Below are 27,475 nucleotides of genomic sequence, written 5' to 3' on the forward strand. Positions count from 1 at the left end.
ATTCTCTATAGAAAGAGATCAACGCGTGGTCTCCCAGTGTTGGCTTTATAGAGGAACAGCAGTGTCTGCTCATAAAAGGCAACTTATACAAACAATCCATTTGGTGGAAACTGCTTCGCCGTTGAGATTAAAGGTCATCATTCTACCTATGATGAACATGAAAGGATAGTACCATTACAGCAACTTCTGTTTCTCCTCTTGAGGCTCAACCATCAGGACAGCAATATTAATAGTCTCACAGACATACAAAAATATACCTGGGCAAAGAACATGCACAAGACACTACTTCTGAGGAAAAAAATGACTTAATGAAAGGCAAATGAACAGGAACACTGTCCACAAAAGAAAACAGGTGGAAAGAGAACATTTCCTGTCTGTGAGAATATAGCCCTAGCCTACTTTATTACAACCATAAGGCAGTTATAGCTCCCAGTACAATTTGTGCAACCCATGATCACTTTAAAAGACTAGTTATTACTCCAGGGCCAAAAAATTGTCTAGTATAACCTACTGTAAACCAGAATTTGTAAGCTAGTTTCCCTAGGTGACAGACTAATTTGTTACGCACATCATCACAAGTCTCAAGCTTTTTCCTACAAAATTTAAAAGCCTCAAAAATAGGAGATGCTTATAGTTCAATTTGTTTGGTGCAGTAATCAAGAATAAATCTACAGCATGTTGTTTCCTGTGCCCCATGCTTCTCGCACACATACATCATAAGAACAGCCATACTGGGTCAGACCAAAGGTCCATCTAGCACAGTATCCTGTCTTTCGACAGTGGCCAATGCCAGGTGCCCCAGAAGGAATGAACAGAACAGGTAATCAAGTGAGCCATTCCCTGTCTCCCATTCCCAGTTTCTGGCAAACAGAGGCCGAGGATACCATCCCTGCCCATGCTAGCTAAAAGCCATTGATGGACCTATCCTCTATTATCTAGTTATTTTTGAAACCTGTTATAGTCTTGGCCTTCAAAACATCCTCTGGCAGAGAGTTCCACAGGTTGAACATCTTGCAATAAACGATGTTGTTTTCCTCCTCCATTCAGCCTAGGGCTCACGGGAGCTCTAGTTCCTACCATTTGACTGGGTTTTGTCTACATGATTGTTCAGTACTTACATAAGCATCATACAAATCTTTTAGGTGCAACAATAATGCCTCCAGATTGTCTCCTGTCAATGCAGATAGTGGGATGACTCTCTGCTCCACTCGCTCCTTAAGAAGTAATAAGTTAGTCTTCGACTGAGGTAGATCAATCTTATTCCCAATTACAGCATGAGGTCTCTTCGACAACCCTTCTTCATACTGCTCCAGTTCATATTTTAAGTCTTGGAGCTGAATCCATGGCTCAGACACAGACAGATCCACCACATATAAGAGAAAGCGGCAGTGTTCTATGTGCCTCAGAAAGGCCAATCCAAGGCCCCTGTTTAGATGAGCTCCTCTTATTATACCAGGAACATCAGCAACTATAAATGAGAGAGAACTGAATGTGAACACAACATGTTTAACTTAAAGAGGTTCTATTTGTCTGTCTGTCAGTCTAGCTATTTATATAGCTCCCTTTCAATGCAGTCTCTAAGAAGTCATTGCATGAGTTTGTCTGTCTGTCTCCTGCAGCCCTGAAAAAAAAAATCAAGTAATTTCACCAGAGATGCTGAATTCAGCTCAGAAGTCTGAGGTCAAAAGTACATACATGAAATACAATACAAGGTTTAAAGTCTATTTCACTTTTACATCAGGTTTGTAGTTCCCTAGAACTAGTAAGCTCCTAGAGAGTTATTTTTACAGTTTTATTTTACTGTCTCAAGCAGGGACATAAAGGGAGACAATCAGATGTCTCAACTAAAAGTAGTAATTATTATATAAACAAAATCTTGTAACACATACCTGCCACTTGTTCATAGTCCTGATAGTGAACAATGCCTACATGTGGATTTAAGGTTGTGAATGGGTAGGGAGCCACTGCAGGCTTTGCATTGGAGATTGCTCGCAAAAGTGATGACTTCCCAGCATTGGGGAATCCCACCTGGAACAAATATTCAACAAGGCCACAATTCCAGATTAACCAAAATAAAGAGAGATTACTTGCAAATATATATAGATGATTCTTTAATAGTTCTCATAACTCAGAGACTTGTACAGCCATTTATGCACAAATGCATCAGTTTTGCATGCTCACATCTAAAGATATCTGGGTGCCCATTTTTCTCTATTTTTAAGTTTTCCATTATATCATTAAAATATGAGCTTTCCATACAAGCATGAACAAGTCTTACTCATAATCTGCATTTATTACTTTAAAAGACCCATCTCCGGTGGGTCAACCACTTGTCAGGTATGTATTTATTTTCAAATTCCAAAAAATAATGACCATACATTATAAAATCTACTTGATTCTGACATAAGTCTTGTCATTTTTAACATGGACAGGATTTTCCATGCCTTGGATGTTGGCGGACTTATCATACATCTGACTACTAGGAGTAATTATCATCAATGGGCCTTCCCCAGAATCAATCTCCTCATTTGGACTGTAAGGTAACAGAACTACAATATGCTCTGTGGGTAAACTAACATTATTCCCATTATTCTTCTATTGCAGTCTCTCTCTGAGGCTAGTTCCTCCTCACTCCTAAACCCTACATCTTGAAACACTTTCCTAGGAAGTCTATGCTTGCTGGGAGGAATGGCCTTAGAACATCTTTAGGATATCCTGTCTGATACAGACAAATGTGTGCAGAGTCAAAAGCACTTACATGAAACTGAATCACATTTTCCAGCCTGCTGGGGATAATCATTCTGAATAACTGCCATAATAAGTATAGTAGAGATCTGGACACTCACGAATTCACCTTGTCAATTTAAGCCCCGATAATGCTCCTATTAAAGTCAGTGGCAAAATACCCATTGGCTTCTATAGGCACAAGTTAGGAGTCAAAATGCTGGATTTAGTGCTGCCAATTTAAGACCCAGAGTAGATTGCCCAGGCTAAGATACAGCTAAGTTTATTGAACCAGCCATGCTGGTTCATTTCTTTTTCTTTACAAAGCTCTTCTGGACCAGACAAATGTTGCAAGATACATGCACTGTATGTACTGTTGTAAAACAAGGGTTTGTTCAACAGCTTCAACTATAAATTGACTTAGCATTAGCATACCATTCAAACTTAAATACTAAGGCAAATTTACATATCTGAAACCTATACAAAAAACTAACAAAGTTTAAAACCAACAATAATGCAAAGTAAAAACAGACTGAAAGGTGATTATGTTTTTGTTAAAAAGGGATGTTATTTAAGAGCCATAAGTGTTTCTTGATGGTTTCTAGTTGTAACATGCTGTCTCAGTGCATGTCATCATGTCTCCCAGAAAGAGCTTGTCCAATTACTTTAAAAGCAGCATACAAAAGTTCTCCTTCAGTGGCAGAAGCCCTTAAGTGCCACAGATGGGGGTATGATCCCTGATGATAACTGGGCTGCCTGTATACATTCATGCCCTCTGTTATGTCAAGACATATTCTAAAGAGACATTTATGGGAGACTGTTTTATTATTGCAATTATTACCGAAGCCTGTATCTTGTTTCCTGTTGATTTGGCATGAAGCCTTTTACCAAAAAGAGATACGGCATCAAGTTATATATAAAGCGGTAGCAAAAAAGTGACAGAAGGGCATATCACTCAGGATACTCCTCTACTAAGCAATCATTGACATTCATCTCCCACACAAACTTGCTGAGAGAACAACAAAATATAACAAAGCAACATTCTTTCATCATCTAGTCAAGTGACATCCTGCAAGTGTATACTAAAGGTTAATAAAACAAAAAAGGCAATACCCACCAGCCCTGCATGTGCCATAGTCTTGAGCTCCAGATGGAGGACTCTTTCCTGACCTGATTCTCCTAGAGTAGCTGTCATTGGTGCTCGATTCTCATTGGATAGAAAGAACCGGTTACCCTTCCCTCCAGTTCCTCCATAAGCGGCAACATATTCTTCACCATGCTGAGCAAGATCAGCCACAATTTTCCCATCCGCCTTAACTACAGTGCCTACAGGAACCTTAAAAAGAGAGATAGTCCTAAGAAAAAACAAACTATGGAAGTTCAAATACTTAACAGTACTATTCAGCTGTTCCCGGCGGTTGTGGATGTTTTCAGCGTCTAGCTAACACCACAACCTTCCATCTCCTAGCTGGATGAAAGTGTAAAAAGAGTCATTAGGACCCAGATCTAGAAGGAGAGGCCAAATAAGCACTCTCACTCTAGACCCAAACAGCACTGACAAACTGTTTAATTGTTGGACATTTAGAACTTTAATGGTGCCATTTTTTTTTTTTTTGGCCTTTTTGTGTTCCCAGTCCCAGGTATCACAAAGGGTCGTGAACCAATTCCAGATACTAACATAAGCAGATTAGGGATCATACTGGGTAGCTAAAAAGCAAGGTAAGAATGATTTATATTTTAAAACAAATTAAAAAATAAGGAAGCTGCAACAGACATATAAGGAGATGGGGAATTTGTTTAATTAAAAAAAAACTGAACCAACATGATGCATTACTATTACCACTTTGCTGGGGTGTGCATGCGCGTGTGCGGTTTGTCTGGGTTTTGTCTTCCTCTCTACTTGAAAAGTGCTTACCTGATTTTGGGCATGACCACAAATAAATCATCAATACATAAAGTCATGCTCCAACAACTGAAAGCTCCAAAACAGACTTTGCTGGTTGACTTTATGGATAACACTAAATACAGGTATAAAGCTTAGGGCCATATCTACCGTAGGCAAAAAAGGTGCTTTTTAATGTGTGTTAGCTAGTGTACTAAAGTCTTAGTGGAGACAAGGCAAGTTGTAGTTTTAAATATAGTAGCTGGTCAACGTAAACCCTAGCTTATTAAAAATATATCTGTCTAGTGAAGACAAGGCTTAGAAACAAGGAAAGCCTCCCTTAATTTGTGCTAATAAACCATACGATAAAGGGTGAAATCTGTTCTCACATGGGATCTGCAGACAAACTGCCAGAACAAACAACATTGCTAGCATATATATTCATGAACTTGGAAAGCATAGCAGGGATTGGCATCAAAATGGACATGACCCAAGTTGTGCGTGTGAATTCTAGAAGCAAAGGCTGGTGAGTATTTGTTTTAGCGAGATGCAGCACGCTCTTTCAGAGAGGTTCTGGTGTGTGAACTATAAGAACAAAGTGGTTTGGTCATGCCTGTGTGTGAACTAGACCAGATGCTATGAACACTCACTTTGACTAGTCCCATTAGGACTATTCACATGCATAAAGTTACTCACACAGGTAAGCTTTTGCAGGACTGAGGCCTGAATTCTCACATACAACTTTCAAAGTAGTCAGCAACAGTATCTTACTTTAATATATGTGCATCCACCATTGGCTCCGTAACAGTTTTTGCTTCTCCCTCTTTCTCCATCAAAACCTCGATATAATGGGAGGACTGAAGCCAGTGATTTGATTTGCTGGTCAGCTATAAAGCAAAACACACACTTTAAAAACATTTCTTATGTTAAAAGAAAAACAGTAGAATTATCTTTTGACCACTTTATCCTTTTCAGTGTAGCACAGACAGAAGTATTCCATCAGCTAGTGTGAGAGTCCAAGGGAGGTCTATGATGTCAATTCTATTAAAGTAAAACTCCACTGTTTTATTTATGCGCTTGTTTATGAAGTATAGCAACAATGGAAGTTGCCCATCCAAAGCTCTGTAAACCCACTACAAAACCAATTTCTTAACCAATAAAGAACATTTCACAGTAATCAATCCATTGCTAGTCACTGAGTTCACAATGTGAGGACCAATAAAATCAATTTAAATTTCTCCCTTTGACAAGTTATTGTGTTTTTAAAGGTTTCAGAGTAGCTTTTAAATGTTTCACAAAGAGTCTGGATTTTTTTTTTTTAAATCATGCCACACAAGCTGTGATCTTATCAGGCTGTCTCTTATTCTGTTTGTACACGACCCATCACAATGGAGTCTACTCTAATACAACTAATAATAATCTCACAAGCTATCCTGGATCCGACTTGGTCTGTAGAAGACAGGGAAACATCCAAGAAACATCCAAACCACTCTCCAAAGTAATGCTGGCACTATATAGGTGCTATGTATTATTATCCAGTTGAAGGGAATCCTTTCTTAATCAGTAGTGATGAATTAGTAACTCAATAGGATACTAATATAGAATGTGTAATTGGAATTGTTGCCTTTTGGAGGAGTATTAAAATCAGATCCTGATCACTTGCGGTCATTAGAAAGCACAGTATTAATGTTGGCCAAATTCCAATTTGCAAAATGACACTCTCTCTCATTGTAGTCTTCCTACAGCCCAGCCTCAATAGGATTTGGAATTCCTCACTGCCTGTTTTATGTTGTGTAGTGTTGATGAGTTCTTTACCAAAAAAAAGTTGTATTTCACAACAGAAGTAGAGGCATGTCTGTGATGGATGAAGTTACTGTTGTCAATGTAGTCTGTAAAACTCTTGAGATGCTTCAGAATGCAACATGCCATAGAAGTGTAAGGATGAAAGGAAGTATTGTAATGCGACTAAACGCTAAAAAAAAGTTTTGTTTTAAAATTGCTAAAAGTATTTTTAAGCTTAAATATCAAATTTTAAAAAATGATTCTTTACAAGCACCAGAAGGGTACGTCAAAGACTTAATATTTGATTTATTCTACAGCCTTCCAGTGCCAACACTAGTGCACACGGTGGAAACTAGTTTCTTCCATTTCCCTCTGCCATTTGTTGCTGCTTCCATCCGCTTTATGGTGTTGACATTGAGTGTTCTGCCCTCCCTGCCAAGGATTCTTCTTAAGGTTTCTCTTGGACACTCATTTCCTTAAATCAGTTGCTATCCACTTGACAGCTTCGCTTCATAGGGGAATCTGTGTTAGTATCTGGAGTACATGCCCCAAATATATCCAAACACTTCCTTCTGATTCTGGTGGGAACGAGCAGCTGATTAGTGATTTCTCAGATCTCTTTGCTGGGGATGAAGTCTTTCCAACCAACCCCCAGAATCTTTCATAGGCACTTATTTTTAAAGGTGTTCACTTTTCTATTTAATGTTTGATAGAAAATGTGAGCTCTTCAGCTCCTGGAGCCATGTTAGTGCAGAGACTGGGAATTTTCAATTCAAATGTAGTTTTCTTCTGGTGTTCTAGATCTTTGATTCTACACATTGTTGAGGTTAGTAAATGCTGTGGAGGTCTTTCCTAGGGGTCACTTCCTTCTTTTGGACTCTATTAGACAATATGCTGCTGCCTAGGTAGGTGCACTATTTTCTACTTTCTTGATGGCTTTTGCCTTCTAATGTGATGTTACTATTTGACTTCTGGGTTTCAAGGAAGTTTTAGCATAACTAATTTTGAACCCTGGTAGTCTGCTACTTTTCCCAGGTTGTCTATCTTTGTAACTTCTCATGTGTTTCACTCAGTGGCGAAATATCATCAGCGAAGTCTAAGTCTTCTAGACACTTGCCATCTACCCATGCTATAACAGTGTGTGTTGCTAATACACTTCTTCTTTATCCAGTCTATGGCTATGCCAAACAAGAGAGGTGATAAAACGCAGCCCTGTTTCATGCCATGATGAACGACTCTGTTATCTGGCTATTCAACCTTACAGAGCATTTTGCACAGCTATACATGGCCTTGATGTTGACAACTTTAGCTGGGACTCCATAGGACTGAGGAACATTCTACAGTGTATGCCCGCCCCCCACCCCGCGCCACCAAGGCTATCAAATGCCTTTTGGAAAAAAAATAAAAAACTGATAAGGGGAGAACTTGCCATTCTATTCATTCTTCTAAGAGGATTACTAGTGAGTATCTGATCAACACAGGATCTCTTGCGCCTTAATTCTGCCTGTTCTTCTAAAAACTTTGCATCCACTGCTGCTTCATCCTGGGTAGCGTCACAGACGCCTTCCCCTACAACAGAGAGTAGCATAACTCCTCTCTAGTTGTTAAAGTCAGTATGACGACACTTTTGGGGGTATTACGACAATGATTCCATGTTTCTGCTGGTGCCAAGGGATCCCTTTTCCCCAAACTTCATTAAATTATTCTGAACTTAATGATATGCGTTTCATTCAAAGTTAAGATACCGATTGAAAATTAAGCAGGAAGGTTTGTTTTTCTCTTTCAATCTATGAATAAAAACAAGGAGAGAGAGGATGAGATCTACTACTTCTAAAATCTTGAAAGACACGGTGACCAAACACAACCAGTTCAACTCACTGACTCCAGATACTTCCTTTTATAAATAAATCAATTAGTTTTAAATGCAAAACTAGTTTGATTAACTCCTTTTTTCCTTATGTATTCGGCAAATTTCAGGTAGTTTTATTTAACTAATCAAAAACAAATGTTCAAATACTGTTTTTGTGCATTTTTAAATGAATTCTAATTTCCATCCAAATGCAACTTGACACAAATCATGAATAAAAAAGGAATCGAGTAAATAAGAAATGTCATTTTCCATTTTTATCATAAAAAGTGTTAAAAATGAATCTTAATAAATGTATGTTAAGCTATATAATTGCTTAAATAAATGTGTATAGATATAGTATATCCTGCTGGTTAGCAAAAAGAAGTACCCAATTTAGTGTTAAGGCTATATTTAGATACAAATCAATATATTTAATGTTTAGCAGCCAATCAGAATCAACCTTTCTTTAGGAAAATAACTACAAAGTATAAACACAAAACAAGTTTAAAATCACCAATTTAAATCAACCAAGGAAAATTCTGTTTTGAGTGTTCCACAGATGTTATGCCAATTAGTAGTTTCAAGTCTGTTTTAAAGGTCATACACTATACCCATTTTTAAGTGTATATTTTATTCTTCTCAGATTCTTATACCACTCTCATTCATATTGTAGTACCTGAAAGTCTTCCAGAAGTGCATTAAGAATCACGACTAGCATTTGTCATATTGGTTCTTTTTCTCCCCCAAGAGGTTGTTAGATTTTTTTAGTATTTATCTAGCTTACACTTTTGTAGCATTTTATCTTTGTTGTGCCACACATTTTTATTATTAAAGGCAAGGTCAAAGAAGCGCACCTGGAATGTGTGTGTTTAGTTCTATAAAGAATAAATGTTTGCTCCTGACGCAGGGAGTAAAGACATTTGTGTCAGTGTGGGAAGATGACAAGAGTATTTTGGCATTTTCTGAGGCATATACTATGAAATATTAAAAAGGCATTAGATTTTCAAATCAGTTTGACCTAAAATATTTTCTAGCTAGATCATGTAAGAATATCAGCGTCATTCACATCCCCTCTGCAGTGGCTATCCTTGGAAGTATTGCAAACAACAGATGGAGTGAAGAAAAAGAAAAACATTTTCCTGTCATATATATTTATTCGTTCTATTACTCAAACTCAGTTTGTGGAAAGACATCAAAAATACCTTTAAACAAAGGGACAATATTTAACAAGCCTTCCCTTAATCTGTGGTATACAAGACAAAAAGAATATGCAACTTTTACCTTTCAAAATAACATGGCCCCCATCTCCTCCGTTTCCACCATCAGGACCTCCAAACTCTTTTCTAGGCTCACTGTGGAAAGAGTTAATACCCTGTCCTCCACGGCCTCCAATCACACACACTCTTCGATGATCTACAAAATATCGGGTCTGTAATGGAGAGATGGTTTCATATGATTTCTCCAAAGTTTAGTGAAACATTATCAGACCTCTGTTTCAACAACCTGAAAGTTTCTACAAAACATAGCTATCTTTCAAAGACAGGAATTTCAATTTCCATTTGAAAATCAAAACCTATAGTACAGCTACAGTTCAGACATCAACCGAAGAAAGCCTATTAACCTAGCAATTATCTTGAAGGATGTACACAGAAGCACACATATTAAGAGACCCTTAAAACATAAAGATCTAACATACATCTTTGAGTTTCCACTGGCAAAGAATTCCAGAGAGAAGATGCTCAAAGATCATCCTCCCTAACTACGTATATTAGGAAACTATTAAAATGATAATGAACATCTACTGAAAAAAAAAGAAAAATGGGCGAGGTAATATCTGGACCAACTTCTGAAAGTGAAAGAGACAAGATCTGAAGCTTACACAGACCTCTTCTTCCACCGAAAGAAGCGAGGAAACTCAGTAACCTAGGCAGTTGGCAGTACATGGGAAATTTTTAAAAGGCCAGTCTAAGCACATTTAAAAGTCAGTATGCGCCATACTGACTACATTTAGAAAGTTTCCAGCTCTGCTCTGACCTGGAATTTGTAAGAACTTTTCCAACAGAGTAGGAAAAACTGAAGGCATTTTGTGCATTGAGTCCAAAAAAAAAAAAAAAAAAAGTGCATGATACGAGGAAGATATGTGGGTCTCAGCAACACTAGGACATAAAAATAGCAAGCTGTAATTATATTGTAAAGATGAAACTGTTCTCTGGCACAAGCTAGTGGAGACTGAACCTCAATATTTGGCATTAGACTTCTGCAATAATAAGCAGCTAAACTCCTTACTGCTTATCTGAAATATTTGAACCTCAAGCCTACAAACCTGGGCTGGAAAGTTACAAGAGACTCTCTGAAGAGAACCTCTGGGCAGAGACTGAATCTTTCTTAAATGATTGTACAGTAGCTAGCACAATCCTGATTTGGAAGCTCTGTGTACTTTTGCAATACAAATAGTATCACCTAGCACTTTTGTTCTACTCATGAGCACAAAATGGAAGGAATGAGGCATTCAAACATTTGAGGAATGAGTAGATTTGGTTCTTATACTGTACATGAGCTAAAGTTTGCATAATGGGTGAAGGGGAGGGCTATTTTCTGGTATCAGTTCACTATTCCCTACTCCAATGATGCTATTCTTCATGCAAACTTTAATCTTCATTTAATAAGACAGAACAGTCCAATGTTCCAACACATCAAGAATTTAAGAAAAGGTCTTTCTTGGGAACAGAGCAGGATGGGGATCACTAAATACTTCCCATAAGCAGTGGTACAATGGTTAAAGCAGGACACAACGTGAAGAGTCTTAGATTAGAATCCAAGTCTGCCACTGATTTATTGCATTACCTTGGGCAAGTCATTTTAACTTCTCTATGTACAATAGAGTTAACTATACTTATCCACTAACCTTTGGAAAATTTTCTGGAGATCCTCAGATGAAAAGTGCTATAAAAGTATTGGCATGTACATAGGTATTCTCTTGTGTGTCATGATGTAGAGAAAAATTTACTTACAAATGGTAATACAAGAATCTAGTAACAGATATTTTTTAAAATATTTAAATAGCTTGAGTGGTGAAAAATTGTTACTAGTAAAGTGACACACAAGCACCTGAGAAAAATCCAATTCTTCAATAACCAAAATTCCTTTTGCACAGTCACCAGTATAGCAGAACCTCAGCATTACGAACACCAGAGTTATGAACTGACCAATCAACCACACAGCATACTTCCAGTTCCAAATGAGGAATCAGGCAGCAGCAGACAAAAAATAAATAAATAAAATAAAAAGCAAACACAATAGACTAATAACAAAAATAAAGGGAAAGTTTAAAAAAAAGATTTATCCAGGAAACTATTTCTCTGCTTGTGTCATTTAAATTAAGATGGTTAAAAGCAGAATTTTTCTTCTGCATAGTAAAATTTCAAAGCTCTATTAAGTCAGTGTTCAATTGTAAACTTTTGAAAGAACAACCAAAATGTTTTGTTCAGAGTTACGAACAACCTCCACTCTTGAGGGGTTTGTAACGCTGAGGTTCTATCATAGAATAGAATCATAGAATATCAGGGTTGGAAGGGACCTCAGGTGGTCATCTAGTCCAACCCCTTGCCCAAAGCAGGACCAAACCTCAAATGGCCCCCTCAAGGGCTGAGCTCATAACCCTGGGTTTAGCATAAAAATGTGACCGTTGCTAAAAAGCCTCCTTTTTCAAATGTAGTTAGCACCACCAAATGGCAAAATTGCAAACTGCTGTTTTAAAATTAACTAGATGCAATTATTACTTATTATAAAAAATGAATTCATTTCCCTGCAGCTGAAATATAGAACCAAAAGGAAGCACCTAAACAAAAATGAGAAAGCCTATGATTAACTAATCATTAAATCTAGGCAATCTGGGAGTTACATAATTTCTTTTAAAAAAAATACAAGCAAAACACTAATTGAACTTTAAAGTGGCAACTGTCTAAAAAACAATAATGTATTGTTCTATGTCATTTTTCCAACCCAAAAGAGAATTATGATCATTAAAACCTCTACTGCAGTGGTTCTCAACCTTTCCAGACTACTCTACCCCTTTCAGGAGTCCAATTTGTCTTGCGTACCCCCAAGTTTCACATAATTTAAAAACTACTTGCTTACAAAACCAGACATAAAAATACAAGTGTTTGAGCACACTATTACTGAAAAGTTGCTTATGTTCTCATTTGTGCCATATAATTATAAAATAAATCATTTGAAATATAAATATTATACTTACATTTTAGTGTACAGGAGTAGCATAAACAAGTCATTGTCTGTATGAAATTTTAGTGAGTACTGACTTTGCTAGTGCTTTTTATGTAGTTGTAAAACTAGGCAAATATCTAGATGAGTTGATGTACCCACTAGAAGACCTCTGAGCACCCCCAGGGGTACATGTACCCTGGTTGAGAACCACTGCTCTACAGTGAAGCAACTCCTATAGCTACTACTACCACTGAAGTCATCATGAATAATGTTCATTGTGAACTTAGATTTTTATAACATGAAATACTTATTTACAACTATTTTTTCCACTATTCAAAAAGTTAATTATATTTCATAAAAATATTTCCTTATAATGTCAATGGTAAGTGGGGAATATACACAAAACACTCATCTCTGGGAGTGGTGTATTCATTTAGGATACAGCAAGTTCTTTGAACATATGGTAGGTTATCCTATCTGAATTTTAGTTTAGACTTTACCAGCTTCTCTTCTGATATTGCTCTTTTTTGTTTCAGCCGTTGATTTTTTGCACACTTTGCACAGTTTGTGGAAAGAATCCTCTGCCAGCTCTTAAACTGCTGTGGCAATAAGCAAATCTGTATATGTGGTGAATATGCAGGTTTCCATTGCCGTAAGCCATCCAGCAAAGCCCATGTTCTTGATGACAAGATTTTAGATCCCAGCATATCCACCTAGAAAGTGAAAATTATAGACAAAGGAACATCACTAACTAAAATTTACCTTTGTGGCTCTAGAAACAACTGTTTCACATGCAAATCAAGAAAGCAAAACATCAGTTTACATAACGAAACACAATGTGTTAGAAAGGCAAGGTCCAAGGATTGATAAATATTGAACAAATATTTTCTTACTCAACCGCTGTAATATCCTTCTGAGAGTCAGACACCAAACACATATACCACCCCTTAACTGATTTCCCTTCACTAATGCCTGTGCACATGCATTCGTTACTGCACGGCTGTTCAGAAACATGGACTATATATAATTTGCAGCCCCTCTATTGCAGAGGTTCTCAAAATTTTGTACTGGTGACCCCTTTCACAAGCAAGCATCTGAGTGTGACCCCCCCACACACACACATTAAAAACACCTTTAAATATATTTAATACTATTATAAATGCTGGAGGAAAAACAAGTTTTGGGGTGGAGCTGACAGTTTGTGACCCCTCCCCCCCATGTAATAACCTCACAACTTCCCGAGAGGTCCCAACCCCCCGTTTGAGAACCCAGCTCTATTGACACAGCAGCAGAGAGCCAGCGCCTGCACCTCCTCTGCGGCCCCAGAGCCCCCTCTATCCCAGAGCCAGCGCCTGCACCCCCTCTGCGGCCCCAGAGCCAGCGCCTGCCACCCCAGCCCCATCCTCGCTTCCCCAAATCCAAACCCCGCACAGTACCCACCAACTGCGAGAAACTTTCCCCTCAGGAACCCACCCACTAGTATCACGTTTCCTTGGACGCAGAGGTCACGAGCTCACGCAAACACGTCATCGCCCGTCAGATTGGCGCACGCGCAGGAATCTCCCCGTCCTCCCCCTCCCATAGGTAAGAAAAGCGCGGGAAAAGGATTGCGGTCAAATGCGAGCCCAGCTTAACGGTCCGTGCGGGCTCGAGCCGCGCTGTGCCTTCCCCTCTTGGCTTTCAGGCGGCTAATGCTCCCCCCCGACATCGCGCCCTGGGGCTGGGCGAAGAACCAGCTCATTAGATGGCCTCCAGTCACCCAGTCCTGGCCCCAGCCATGGGGATGAGTATGGGGGGACTGGCGGCTGGGCCCCAGACACAAGACGAGGGAGTCCTGTGGCGAGAGCAGCGGGCATGTTCTCTGCCCGGAGATGCCCCGGTGCGTGTTCAAAAGCAGCTGTACAACATCCTTGCTGGTCAGACGCTGGTTCTGCTGTAGAAACGACCCAGGGCAGTGGTTCCCAAACGGGGGTTTGCAAAATGTTAGTGGGGGTTCTTGTGGGGAAAAAAAATCCCTAATGTCGGACAGAGCTGCCCCTAGGGACCCCAGGCAGTACTGGGCCAGCAGCCCAGAGCCCCATGACGTCCAAGAGCCAAGCCAATCAAAGCAAGCGTGTCTATCCCGCTGAGGAGATTTAAACTTCAAGACTCCTTACAAGAAATGGAAAGGGAGGTGGATATTTTTTGCTGTTTTTTAAATTAAATAGGCAGCTAGTATTGTTTTAAAAATTATTATGAAGAACAAGTTTAAGCTTTGTTGTAATGTGTGGTGTTTGCCTGGACTGCTCAAGACCTGCATGCAGGGCTGGTGTAACCACCAGGCGGCTGCTTAGGATGCCAAGATTTGGGGGCACAAAAAAGCGGTGTCTGGCATCATGGGAGTCAACTGAGTGGGGCAGGGCGGGGAGCGAGGCCTCCATAACCTGCCCCCGCAGCGAGGGGCGCCACACAGGATGGTCAATGGGAGCCTGTGGCGAAGCAAGGAGGAGACAGCTGACTGGGTGCAGCGACCAGCACGGCCAAGGGACAGAGCTGTTGGGGGAGGCAGGACGCAGTCCTGAGCTCAGGTGAGCTTTGCCCTCCAATGTGCCCTGCCTGGGGCTGGGCGCAGCCACCTCCTGGCGTGAGGGAAAGTGAAACAACCCCGGAGGGGAAAGGGCTGGCACAGGTGCCACTTCCAAACACCAACCCCTTCCCACCCCCCCGGTGGCACTGTACCAACGTGGGGAGACAGCCCTGATCCCCAGGGAGATCCTCACCTGCTTCCTTGGAGAGCCCGGCTCTGCCCTCCTTGCCCCTGGGTCCCCGTCCCTCCCCCCCAAGAGGGTGAAATACTCAGAGCCTGGGAATGTTTAGAGACTCTGCAAGCTGGTGGCAGTCTCAGCCTCCCTTGCTCATAGGTTTCCCCAGGCCAGAAGGGACCGTTGTGAACATCTCCTCTGACCCCCTTGTATGAATTCTAATGAACAATGCCACATTATGCAGTATTCATTTTTGAACGTTTATAATAAGTGATGCTCTGGGAGTGGGGGGGGGGGGGGGCGCAAGGTGGAAGTTTTGCGTAGGGCACAAAATATCCTTGCACCGGCCCTGCCTGAATGCTTGTGTAGGAGGAACTCTGAGGTGGCTTCTTAAATACCTTCATGCTGTTTCACATCTTATACTCCTTGATGAAACATAGGAGCCTTGTCTTATAACAGACTTATTTATATACAAGCTATGAAAGTGAGATCTTGGAAGAGTGTTGCCATTTTCATAATGTAATAAAAATACTGTAATGATAAATAATAGTGTGTAATAAGCATGTCACAAAAACAAATTTTCTATTTCTAAGATCACTGCTTTTATAATTTAGGCTCAGATAAAGTAGAAAATCCCTGGAAATACACCTCTACCCTGATATAACAGTGTCCTCAGGAGCCAAAAAATCTTACCATGTTATAGGTGAATCTGTGTTATATCGAACTTGCTTTGATCTGCCAGAGTGTGCAGCCTTCTTCCCCCCCTCCCCCCCCCCCGGAGCACTGCTTTACCGCGTTATATCCAAATTTGTGTTATATTGGATTGCGTTATATTGGGGTAGAGGTGTATTCATTTTTAGTTGGGGGTTTGTGAGACTTGACATTTTAGTGAAAGGGGTTCATAGGTTATTAAAGTTTGGGAACCACTGATCTAGAGCTTTGTCTGAGGGCCCTGAAATCGTCAGTGCTTTCTCTTGTATTATCTTATCAGGCTCTTGAAATAGAGCCCTGGCCTGGCAAAGACAGGCTTAACTTCACTCCTGGGATATGGTGATACAGCAGCTGGGCGGATGCTTCCCACCACATTAGATGCATGCTGGCTCCCCATAAGGTAGTGCGCTTAAAAACAGCAGTGATACCAGGGGGGTTGGAACTAGCCACCTGAATCCAATCTTGCTTGCCCCCCCCTCCCCCCCCCAGCCTGAGCAACTGCTTGTGCTGCCATGGCCATCCTGCTATTTTTAGTGTGCTAGCTAGAGTAGAGCTAGCACGTTTGTCTACTCAGGGTCAGAATTAACCTTTTGGTGCTGTGCAGACCTACCCATTGGAAGGACTGCCATTGAAGTCACTAGATGTACTTGCAGTGCATAAAGTTAAACATGTGCATAAATCTTTGCAATATCAGAGCTTTCATCTCCATCTTTTGGGTCTGAGCCTGCTCCCATTAATATCATTAGGAGTTTTACCTTTGACATCAGTGAAAGCAGGGGACTTAACTGCAACATTAAGTTACAGTCTAGCCTCCACAGACAGTGATATCCTCGTTACCTCTAGCCTGCTTCTTGCTTGCATATATATACCTGCCCCTGGAAATTTCCACTACATGCATCCGACGAAGTGGGTATTCACCCACAAAAGCTCATGCTCCAATACGTCTGTTAGTCTATAAGGTGCCACAGGACTCTTTGCTGCTTTTACAGACCCAGACTAACACGGCTACCCCTCTGATAGTGGAGGATATAACGCTGTCCTCGAGAGCCAAAAAATCTTACCGCGTTATAGGTGAAACCGCGTTATATTGAACTTGCTTTGATCCACCAGAGCATTCCGCCCCCCTCTCCCCCCCGGAGTGCTGCTTTATCGTGTTATATCCGAATTCGTGTTATATCGAGGCAGAGGTGTATAATGTTTGATCTTTGCAGATTGAACAAAATTTTAGAAGAGATTCCCAAACTGGGGGTTGGGAACCCTCAGGGGGTGGTGAGGTGTCAGCCTCCACCCCAAACCCTGCTTTGCCTCTAACATTTATAATGGTGTTAAATATATTAAAACGTGTTTTTAATTTATAAGGGGGGGTCGCACTCAGGCTTGCTGTGTGAAAGGAGTCACCAGTATAGAAGTCTGAGAAACACTGACTTAGAACATCTGAAAACTGTAGTAAGTGTTTTTACGTGCAGTGAGCTTTACCTGAAGACTATTGGGGGAGGGAGTGTGATGAGGCATTGTTTCCAAAAAGTCTGCAATAAAAACTGAATCTCCCATTGTTATTACACTGGTCCTTTTTAAAAAAAGTCTTTGCATCATAGGAAAAATACCATCAATAGGCTTCATAATCAGTTCATTTTAACCTAAACCAGTTTCAAGCATTCTGTATTACAAAACAGAAAATGATACAATTAATGAAAAAGGTCAAAATGCTGGCATCACTTTTTGTTTCCACATTAATACATAAAAATGGACAACACATTAAATAAACATTTTGTTATTAACAATTAGAAATATTAACACCAAAAATCATGTATAAATTAGGAAATAAATGTACAAACTATTTCCAAAGTGCTCTTTCAAATACAGTATATACACAACATTCAAGAAATTCTTAATGTAAGACATTTCAGATAGAAGTAATGTTGCTGTTTAATTTTTTTTAAATGTTGTTCATATTCTCTCAAAAGGATTATATTCGCACTTTCAAAAACCACATAAAAGGCATATTTCCAAGCTGGCAAGGAACAATATTGCATTCTCCTGGTTACCTGTAACATTAACATAGATTAAAAAAAAACCCTCATACTTCTTTTCTGTGCCTTATCTGATATTTAAAAGTACTCAGTAGTATGAAAACACCAGCAGGAAGGAAAAGAGAAATAAAGAATGAATAAAAATGCTAACTCCATTTCACTGATCAGCAATTAGAAGTGTTAATGCTGCAAAGGCAGAGCTTGAACAACATTTAATAATAAACCATTTAGCTATCAAGTATTAAGATTTTCCTTTTCAGGAAAAACAAATCCAAACCTGAAGCGTGATATCTAAATTTTCTGGGTGGTGTTAGTTTTTAGAATATAAAAATTCCACAACTCAAAATATAATCCAATAAACACCTCAAAAGGAGAAAACTCACAGAAGATATATTTAAGTCTATACTCTGAAAGTTCCAGTTAATCTTAAGGTAATATTTCACTTTTTAAAAAAAATTATATTAAATAAATTTTAGCCATTTTAACCCTTTAGTCACAGACAATTTAGACATATTTTACTCAGCAGTAAAAATCCCATTTTTAAAAAAATGTAAAACTGAATATAAACTACTTTTATTGTTCATGTTGGCTTTTAAGTACCACTGTCCCAATATTTTTCATTCTCCCTCTATAAGTTTTCCTTTAATGGTTGAATCCCATTAACAATCACCTTTCCATATGCATAATGAATGTTCACTGTTAAAGCTGAATTACTGATTTTTCCTTTGAAACAAAGATGGATTTTTTTACACCAATTCTAAATTACTTCTATCAAGCTACTAGAGAAAAGCAAAAGCGATGAATAACTGCAGAAAAAGTCAATTTGATAACCTGATTTTATTTACGGTTATAATGCTTGCTAGAAAATCTGAACTAGTAGAGCAATGGAAGAACCAGAAATTAAAGAGCAAACAACTGGCTACCTGGGAAATTTGGCATGAATATTTATAAGTTGTGATAAAATTTGGAGTAGCATATTTAAGACTGGAATGTGGTCACATATTTGTCAGCTAAACATGATATGAAGCAATACTGATTTCTAGTAGACTTATAGCTTCATTCCCAGAGTTTTATTTTATTTCTTTTAACCATGACATATACTATACTTAAACCATACTTTCATGGATCTATAAAAGGTGCTTCTGGAAATTCATATTTCCTTGAAAACAGGTTTTGATCATCTCTTCACCTTTTACTACAAAAATGTGGAATGATGCAGATATTACATTAGAAGACATGGGAAATTAGCTATATAAATTTGCTGAGCATAATGTCCTCAGCAAATGAAATATTACTTCTATTGTTTTTTTTTTGTCTTTTAGTGTGGAAATTGATTCAACATAAAGAATGCCCCCGTCTTCATACCGTAAAGTAGTACATTTGAAAGCCATGGATTTCAGAGGCTGGCATATGCAACAGGTAAACTGCAATGTGTCCAGTTAAACATAGGTTCATAACCTACATTAGAATAACTGCATGGGCAGAGATGTGGCTGAGTGATCTTTGTATTTAGCTGGACTGCAGAATATCTTGGTTGTTTCCCAGATCTGGGCACATAAAAACTCTGATCAAATGACCCCTAAGCTATTTAGAAACATCAAGAATGGGGAAAAAAAACCTCTGCATTGTATCAACATACATACTATACACAGCACCAAATATATCAAACCATTAAAGCATTGTCTTGTTACCAGTAGTGCACTGCTTCATATCCAGCATGAAATGAACACTGTTCACATACAGACGCTGCTTTGTGCTAAGGGGTAACCAACATATTACAATTAATCAAAACTGCCAGTACATCCAGTTCAAAAGATGGATATACTATTGAAATGAATCAGATACAGGAGCTTCTCCCTTTATTGCTGGTAGTTTCCATATTGACCCTGTTAAAAATTACAAAATACGACACGTTAGAAGATAATATCATTTCTGTGTCATGCACTCAGGAGGACTGGATGAAACTATTTTGGCTTACAAAATTGGATGAGCCCAGTAATGCATTGCCAATACTAGGGAATCCAGTGTGAGTATATGACAATGGATCTGGGTCTTCAACCTCATAGCTTTTCCTGTGTGCAAGAAAAAGCTGATTTCTTCCAAGGCAGGGCTTCCTGAAAAAGGCTAATCCAGACCATTTATGGCAGAAATTAAAATAATTTACCTGCTCATAGCCATAAGGCCTCTGTTGTTGGGCAGATGGTCCTGTCTGAGAAGCTCTGTAACTTCCATACTGCTGCCCCTGTCCCTGTTGGTAGCTGGAATACTGTGAAGAGGCTCCTTGTGCAGGACCTGCAAAGGAAAGATGGCAAGAACTGTAAGAGGCCAGTATGGCTCTATCAGAAGCTTTTTAATTACCTGAAAATCAAAAAAGAATCCTACAAAAAGTGGAAACATAGATGAATTGATCAATACAAAAGAGTAATACAAGCAGGTATGGACAAAATCAGAAAAGCGAAAGCACAAAATGAGTCACACCTTGAAAGGGACATAAAAGGCAATAAGAAGAGGTTCTTTAAATATATTAGAATCAAGAGAAAAAGGAAAGAAGGAAAGTTCAGGCCCTCTGCTTAACAGGGAAAGAGAGATAACTGACCACATCAAGAAGGCTGAGGTGTTTAATACCTATTTTGCCTGTTCCACTAAAAAGATTGATTAATGGTGATCAGATACTCAACCCAATTAGTGTTAACAAGATGGAAGGAATGCAAGTCAAAATAGAGAAAGAACAGGTTAAAGAATATTTAGATAAGTTAAATGTATTAAAATAAGAAGGGCCTGATGGAATTCATCCCAGTGTATTTAAGAAACTAGTTGAAGCAATCTCAGAACTGTCACAATTATTTTCGAGATCTCATGGAAGATGGGTTACCTCCCAGAGGGTTGGCGAAGAGCAAACATACTACTTCTCTTTAAGAATGGGAGCAAAGAAGACCCAGGGAATTATAGACCAGTCAGCCTAACTTTGATACCTGGAAAGACACTGGAACAAATTAAACAATCAGTTTGTACTAGCCTAGTGGATGGAAACAATAATCTTGATATATCTTGATTTAAAGAAGGCTGTTAACTTAGTCCCACATGCCATTCTAATAAGCAAACTAGAGAAATGTTGTCTAGATTAAATTTATCTAAGGTGAGTACACAACTGTTGAAAGAATACTCAGAATAGTTATCAATGGTTTGCTATCAAACTGAGAGGACGTATCTAGTGGGATACCATGGGGTCAGTCCTGAGTCCAGTTTTATTTAATAATTTTCATTAATAACTTGGATAATGGAGTGGAGTATATGCTGATAAAATTTGCAGCGGGGTTCGGGCTGCGCTTTAAAGGGTCCTGGGCTCCAGCTGCTGTGGGGAGCCCAAAGCCCTTTAAATCCTGATGGAGCCCTAGGGCTGCGGAAGCGGGGCTGCACCGGCGATTTAAAGGGTCTAGGGCAATGGCTGCTGTGGTGAGCCCAGGGCCCTTTAAATCTTGCTGGAGCCCTGCTGCTGCTACCCTGGGGCTGCAGCAGCGGGGCTCCACTGGCGATTTAAAGGGTCTGGGGCTCCCTGCAGCAGCTGGAGCCTGGAGCTCTTTAAATCACCGCCGGAGCCCTGCTGTCCCTCCCCCGATATAATGGGGTTTCAGCTATAACGCGGTAAGGATTTTTGGGTCCCCACGGCTATGTTATAGTGGGGTAGAGGTGTACCTATAATGCTGCCAAGGTCAGCAAGACCCTGAAGTAATGTACCTTGTAAGTGCCACTCAGGCAAATCAAAGCTGTTTCTTCCCACAAATGGTCCTTCACATCCTTTCTAAAATCCTAGGGATATTTCTATTACTTATTGCTTTATATGCCAATCTCAAAGCCCTGTGACGTGGTCACCATCCTGTGGCTGAGCATGTTCAGACCATTGCTCTTAGAGACCATGAACACCACTACTTGCTGATCAGCAATATGAAATGCTCTCTTCATTTGAGGGACTCAAAGTGCTGCTTCTAAAGTACCCTAATCTGAGTAGAGAGACCATGACCTGCTATCAAGCCTGGATTCTTTACATGGTAGTGGAGAGCATCATCATTTTGTGAGCAGAATGGCCCAAAAATTTCTCGTTTAGTACGCTAGTGCAAGAATATTCAGATCACATTCAATCCTTTTTCCTCAGCAATTGATGGTAAAGCACAGATGCTATTACAAGAAATCTATGTGAGGTGGCAGTGATTTTGTGGGATTCCTTCCACTTTACATTATATAAAAATTTCACATTTGTGAAGCCTGAGCACTAGTATAATAACCCACCACCCAAACCTGTAAAACACCCAGCTTTCCCAGCCCTTGATGTCAAGGAGTTAGAGATCCTGTATGATGTGTGATAACATCCATTGGGCTGAACCAGGTACTACATTTGTTATAAGTTAAAGCTGGTGCCTTGAGCTACAAAGGGAGATAGACAATTTATCTGTTTGTTCCTAGGTACAGAATGGACAAATTTATACCAAGGATTGCAAACACAAGACATGCCAAAGAAGACTTCCTCACCATATCCAGGTTGTTGTCCTGGATAGTTTTGCTGATTTGGGTACTGTTGTTGTGAATATGTTTGCTGTTGCGCAGCTCCCTGTTGGTATCCTGCCTGTGGCTGGCTATATTGGGAATTTCCTAGAAAGGGGAAAATTGATATAGTTTATGTACAGACTCAGCAGCTGTCCCAATATAGTTGCTGTTCACACTGAAAATAACTGAATGAGGTTTGTTGATATGAAAAGGGTATTCCTTTAAAAAAGACCCTGCCTTCCACTATATATTTTACTAATCAGTAAAGAGGAGGTTATTCCTCTGATTATTTTTAGCTCATTTGAAGAGGCTATGTTTGTTTCACGTATGAAAAACGTTTTCTTTAAGAAGTCTACATGCACATTCTCTCCTCTCCCTTCCACCAGCTGCTCCCTTTTCCTCTTACATTTTAAACATCAGCTTTCTTTTCATCAAAAATTTAAAAATAAAATAAACGTTTTAAAAGAGCACAATAACTTTGTTTCCAACACATTACAAATTAGGAAAAATATACACTCCTATATATATATATATATATATTGATAACACATAAAGACCAAGTAAAGTCTATTCCAGGGATGGCCAAACTGTGAGCCTCATGCAGCTCTTTTACAGTTAAAATGCAGCTCTTGGAGCCTCCCATGTCTCCCCATTCTCTGCCTACCAGACTGATTGGGGAAGCTTGGGGCTTCAGCCCTTCGGCAAGGTGGTTGAGCTCAGGGCTTCTGCCCAGCAGAGAGTGGAGTCTAGGGGTCTCAGCCCCATGGGAGGCACCTGCCAGGGCTTGGGGCTTCAGCAGAAATGGGGCTGAAGTCCCGAGCTTTGGCAGGCAGGCAAGCCCTGCGGGGATGAAGCCCCGAGACCCCCAGGCCACACATGACAGAAGCCCCTAACCCCACCACCCCGCTGAAAAGCTGCAGCCCTAGGCCCCGGCAGGCACACCCCAACTCTCAAACTTCTGAAGATTGTAGTATGCAGCTCTGGTCAGTAAGTTTGGCCATCCCTGGTCTATTCAAGTGCACATCCTACAGTTTGTACACAGTCATATTCATATATTTATTTGGATATTCATAGTATCTAACATTCTTTAAGAAAACTGACTTTTAAATTTGTGGGTGATCAGAATTTCCCCAATATACACCAGCCTATTTGAACTGCAAAGGCTTATCCTTAATTCACTAAGTTTTATTTTCCATTAAGTTGATATTTTGGCTTTCCTCTAGTTTGTGGTAATCTACAAAAAGCAAGTGGGTTGAAAAGGAAACATTACCACACAAAGGTTCTGTGTGACCAAAACATTGGGCCTGAATCTTCACTCCTTTACAGCTGGTAGTCATTACACTGATGTAAAGTGGGTATAAAATGTTACCCAATCAGAACAGTAGCATTTAACAGCCATTTTATCCAGGTATAAAGAACTACACAAGGTGTGAGGCAAACAAGTATCAGTCATGTTGACTTTTAAGGAAAATAAAACATAATACAAGTTAAGGCTAAACCATTGTGGTTTGAATTAATTACTGCACAATGGAGAAACTCTGATCGCTTAAAATAATAAAGAAATTTACTTCATGTTCTATCTTCCTATGTGTTTTTGTAAGACAGATTTTTCAGAAATGACATGTATTTTAGATTGCAGGGATCACTTACCTTCAGTACTGTGTTGAATTCTGACACTGGTTACCAGGTTTATTTTATTTTAATATATATATTAAAATTGTTGTAGCTTGGAATGTTACAAGATTAATTGACTACTTCAGTTTATGGCGTTTTTTTGCCACTCTGTTTTTCTCACTGTTTTCTTTTGGAGATTAATATGTCTCATTCACCTAGTAATAACATGATTAATTTACTTTCTGTTTTGCAGCTTTTTCTATCCTTTCCTGAATGCTGTCAATAGGGGGGCAGCTGATAATGAATCACGCACAGGGGAATTCCAACTCTCATAATATAATTAACTCAAAATATGCTGGACATTGGAGAGTTGCCAGAGGCAGTTCCTTGTTCCTCAAAAGGAAGTCCTATACAGAATTGTTCATTACACACAAGCTAATTTTAGAATGTATAATTAATTTAAAAGGGACACTGTAAAATTTGGGTGGCCCAAAATTTGACCTGCCTTTTTATTTTTAAGTTAGAGGGCTTCACCAACGCAACCAATTCTTCACAGGGAAAACCCTGACCCAAAGGTCTACACTGCAGTGTAAGCCCAGGGTTATTAGAATTCGAATTAGCAGATCCTGGGTTTAATGTAGGGTTTGAGCATCTACACTCATTTGTAACTCATTGTTGAACCCTAGGCCCCAGAATGGGGTCTATTGTCTACATTGTATTATGCAGGCCCGAATGCAACCACCCATATCTGAGACTTCCTAGTGCCCTCACAAAATGTGGCTGCTCTAGTCATTTGTTCATAGTGAAGTGTGGGAAAACATGACCGTGCTGCAAACTTGACTGTCCAGAGGACAAAGGAAGTAAGTCAGTGGGATACTTTTGGTGGACTACCTGAGCACGAGTCCAGTGGAGTTGCATATACACTACAAAGCAATAGGCTTGAACCCTGAGTCCCAGCTTGACTCAGGGTCGGACCCTCCTTCCCTGTGGAGTCCTGGGTCCAAGCTCTGGATTAGTGTGGTTTGTGTGTAGATGGAAGGAGGGTAGGCTTGAGCCTGAATTCAAACCCTGGTCTTACATTGCAGGATAGACATACCCTAAGTCTCCACAACATAGAGCCCACCAAAGCTGTGTGACCTGTCCGCTATGCAGGCAGATGTTAACAATTATATAGATTCTGAAAAGAAAGATCCTACCCTTCCCTGGGGTGAATCTGTTAGCTAAGGAGCGGAACTAAGACTCAGTGAACTGAAGAATTCCCAACAACCCCTCACAAATGAAAATGTTGGGGATATGGTCCCTCTGTTCTTCCCACTTTTCACCACTGGAGCCAGCCCTATTCTAAATAAACACAGTTAACAGTCTTAGGATGGACAGAGTAGGCTGGGAGAACTACAAAGCTCAGCTGTTTTATGTGGCCAACAGGGTTTATATGATGTATATACCAGGAGTCAGGATTTGGCCCTGTATGATTTTGTTTTAAAGCAAATCTGCCTTCTCTTTAAAAAAAGAAATTCAGTCACTCAGCATTCATAGGATTAAATACTACCTTATAATGCACACTGTAATTCCTCTATGCTTCAATAGGAGTTATACATTAGAATTTTATGGATGAACTTGATCCATAATGAACAACCCTATACTATGCAAATAGTCTAATAATAAAGAAAAATCAGTAAGGAAACACTTCATTTTCAAACTTCCACAGGGTTATTGTAAAACACAATAGTGGGTTAAAAACTAAAATGATATTTTAGAAAACTCATTTCAGATACCTTGACAGAGTCCTCCTAAAATGACTTAGAGTAGTTACTATTTTCATTCAGATATTTAATTATATTCATAATTTTCAACCCAGCTCTATAAATAGATTATATTTAAAATCTGTTTTACTCTTTAGAATCAGATTTTGTTTTTCAAAAACATGCAAAGTGCATTGGCTTTAATTTGCAATTTGTTGAATCCTAGATCTGCATAAATTTCATTTCTTGTGGAGCTCACAGTAGGGGCAGATGGGATGTAAGAGGTTGTTTATTCATCTACATCACTGAACATGCAAATAACCAGCCTACCTCAAAATGGATAGCTTTTCTAATCAAAAACTGTCCCAAAGGTAAAAGAAGAGAGTCTCAATGACAAGAGTGCCAGGACACAACAGCTGGCATCCCAAGAAGCCCTCCCACTGTATTTGCTTTCAGTTCATGAATAATAATATTCTTTATTCATATTTCCAAGGAAAATAAGGCATTTCATTGTTATGGAACCCTGCAATTTTTTATTGGAACTATTAAAACATTTAAAGGGAAATCCAGTTTGCAAATTTGCAAACAACAAAATGAACGAAGTCTCTACATAAGTTGGTTTCCTCAGATGAGATGTCATAGTAATTTAATTTAAGTGATCCTTGTGATTGAGCTCCCAAAAATGTTCAGGCAATGGGGTCATTAAATTGGCTGAAAATTCTACCATTCCTTTCTGGAATAAATATGCTGAATCTTGCTGAAATGACAGTGATATAGTGTCACTATTATCAAGGAGGAAGATAAACTTCATTATACTGAAATTAAATTATCTCAGCCAGTCAGTAATGCAGGGGGCTGATGTGTGATATTCAGGTTTTTCTCATGCTTGATTTTTAAAATCACAGTGGTACAGATTTTCAAAGGCATTTAGGTGCTTGACTCCCATTAACTTTCAAGGGAAGTTAGGTGCCTACTTCAAAATCTTTCCCTATATGATAATTTCTCAATTAATTGTACTGTGAATATACAAATCTGTCTACTCTAACTGCTATAATCCCTTTGCTCCAGGTGGTTCCTGTGCTAAAAAATTTGCCTGCAACAAAGGTACCTGCTACTGTCTCTTCATCTTAAACAGACTAACTCCAACATTTATATGAAAGAAAAAGCATATTAAAAAGCAAAGGAAACGTGGCTGTCATAGTGGTGACGGTGAAATTGTAAGGTTTCTTTTTCATGTTAAAATCCTTTGATTAATTTCACTCACAACCATTTCTCTCCTCTCTTATCCTCCCTCTTTGTTCCCTGTTGGCCAGCAAGGCGCTTATCCCCAGAATAACTGATATATATTTGTTTACTTGCTGTTTTGAAACATAATGAAACAAAAAATATTAGTTATTCAAGGGAGAAGAGCTTCCTCGACCTGTAAAAAGAGAGTGAGTCAGGGTTGGGAAATGAAATAAGAGAACAGGAGGAAGAAATGAGGAGAGAGAATAATACTTTGGAGCAGTCTGATAGCCTATACCAGTTTTTGTATTTTTTCCTTCTTTCTAATTTTAAGTTTGAATATTTAATTATACATTAAATAGTAATAACTCAAGTGTTTCCTGTTAACTTGATAGGAACAACAGGCCTGATTC

At 39.3% G+C, this 27,475-nt stretch overlaps 2 protein-coding genes across 5 annotated transcripts in view; both read right to left on the reverse strand.

Moving 5' to 3' along the window:
• Nucleotides 1-931: 931 nt before the first annotated feature.
• On the reverse strand, nucleotides 932-13,959 carry MTG2 (mitochondrial ribosome associated GTPase 2). 4 transcript variants are annotated; one of them, XM_030533372.1, is made up of 7 exons: nucleotides 13,902-13,959; nucleotides 12,962-13,174; nucleotides 9,519-9,666; nucleotides 5,378-5,493; nucleotides 3,842-4,060; nucleotides 1,890-2,028; nucleotides 932-1,468 (listed from the first exon to the last, which is right to left on the reverse strand). In XM_030533372.1, the coding sequence occupies exons 2-7, from the start codon at nucleotides 13,166-13,168 to the stop codon at nucleotides 1,074-1,076; spliced, it is 1,224 nt and encodes a 407-aa protein (XP_030389232.1). In that variant the 5' UTR covers nucleotides 13,169-13,174; nucleotides 13,902-13,959; the 3' UTR covers nucleotides 932-1,073. The 4 variants fall into 4 exon arrangements, with proteins under 4 accessions (XP_030389232.1, XP_030389235.1, XP_030389234.1 ...); XM_030533375.1 differs by having other exon boundaries at nucleotides 13,935-13,952; XM_030533374.1 differs by lacking the exon at nucleotides 13,902-13,959 and adding an exon at nucleotides 13,355-13,693.
• A 3,551-nt stretch (nucleotides 13,960-17,510) lies between these two features.
• The window catches only part of SS18L1 (SS18L1 subunit of BAF chromatin remodeling complex), a 29,818-nt gene continuing 19,853 nt past the window's right edge, over nucleotides 17,511-27,475 (reverse strand). Inside the window, exons 9-11 of the mRNA XM_030533376.1 lie at nucleotides 22,468-22,587; nucleotides 20,108-20,235; nucleotides 17,511-19,829 (exon numbers count right to left, since the gene is read on the reverse strand). Of these exons, the coding sequence (XP_030389236.1) occupies nucleotides 19,803-19,829; nucleotides 20,108-20,235; nucleotides 22,468-22,587 (275 nt within the window). The 3' untranslated portion in view covers nucleotides 17,511-19,802. The remainder of the gene's footprint in view (nucleotides 19,830-20,107; nucleotides 20,236-22,467; nucleotides 22,588-27,475) is intronic.

This window comes from Gopherus evgoodei, chromosome 14 (genome assembly GCF_007399415.2).
Source record: "Gopherus evgoodei ecotype Sinaloan lineage chromosome 14, rGopEvg1_v1.p, whole genome shotgun sequence".
Taxonomy (NCBI): domain Eukaryota; kingdom Metazoa; phylum Chordata; order Testudines; family Testudinidae; genus Gopherus; species Gopherus evgoodei.

Bases quoted from the DNA above. Each gene is read 5' to 3' on its own strand.
- MTG2 (XM_030533372.1), bottom strand. From the start codon at position 13,168: ATGCTGGGATCTAAAATCTTGTCATCAAGAACATGGGCTTTGCTGGAT. The intron at 9,667-12,961 runs GTAAAGTCTAAA...TCTCCATTACAG, and splicing joins CAATATCAGAAGAGAAGCTG to ACCCGATATTTTGTAGATCA. The intron at 1,469-1,889 runs GTATGTGTTACA...TCTCATTTATAG, and splicing joins GGACTATGAACAAGTGGCAG to TTGCTGATGTTCCTGGTATA.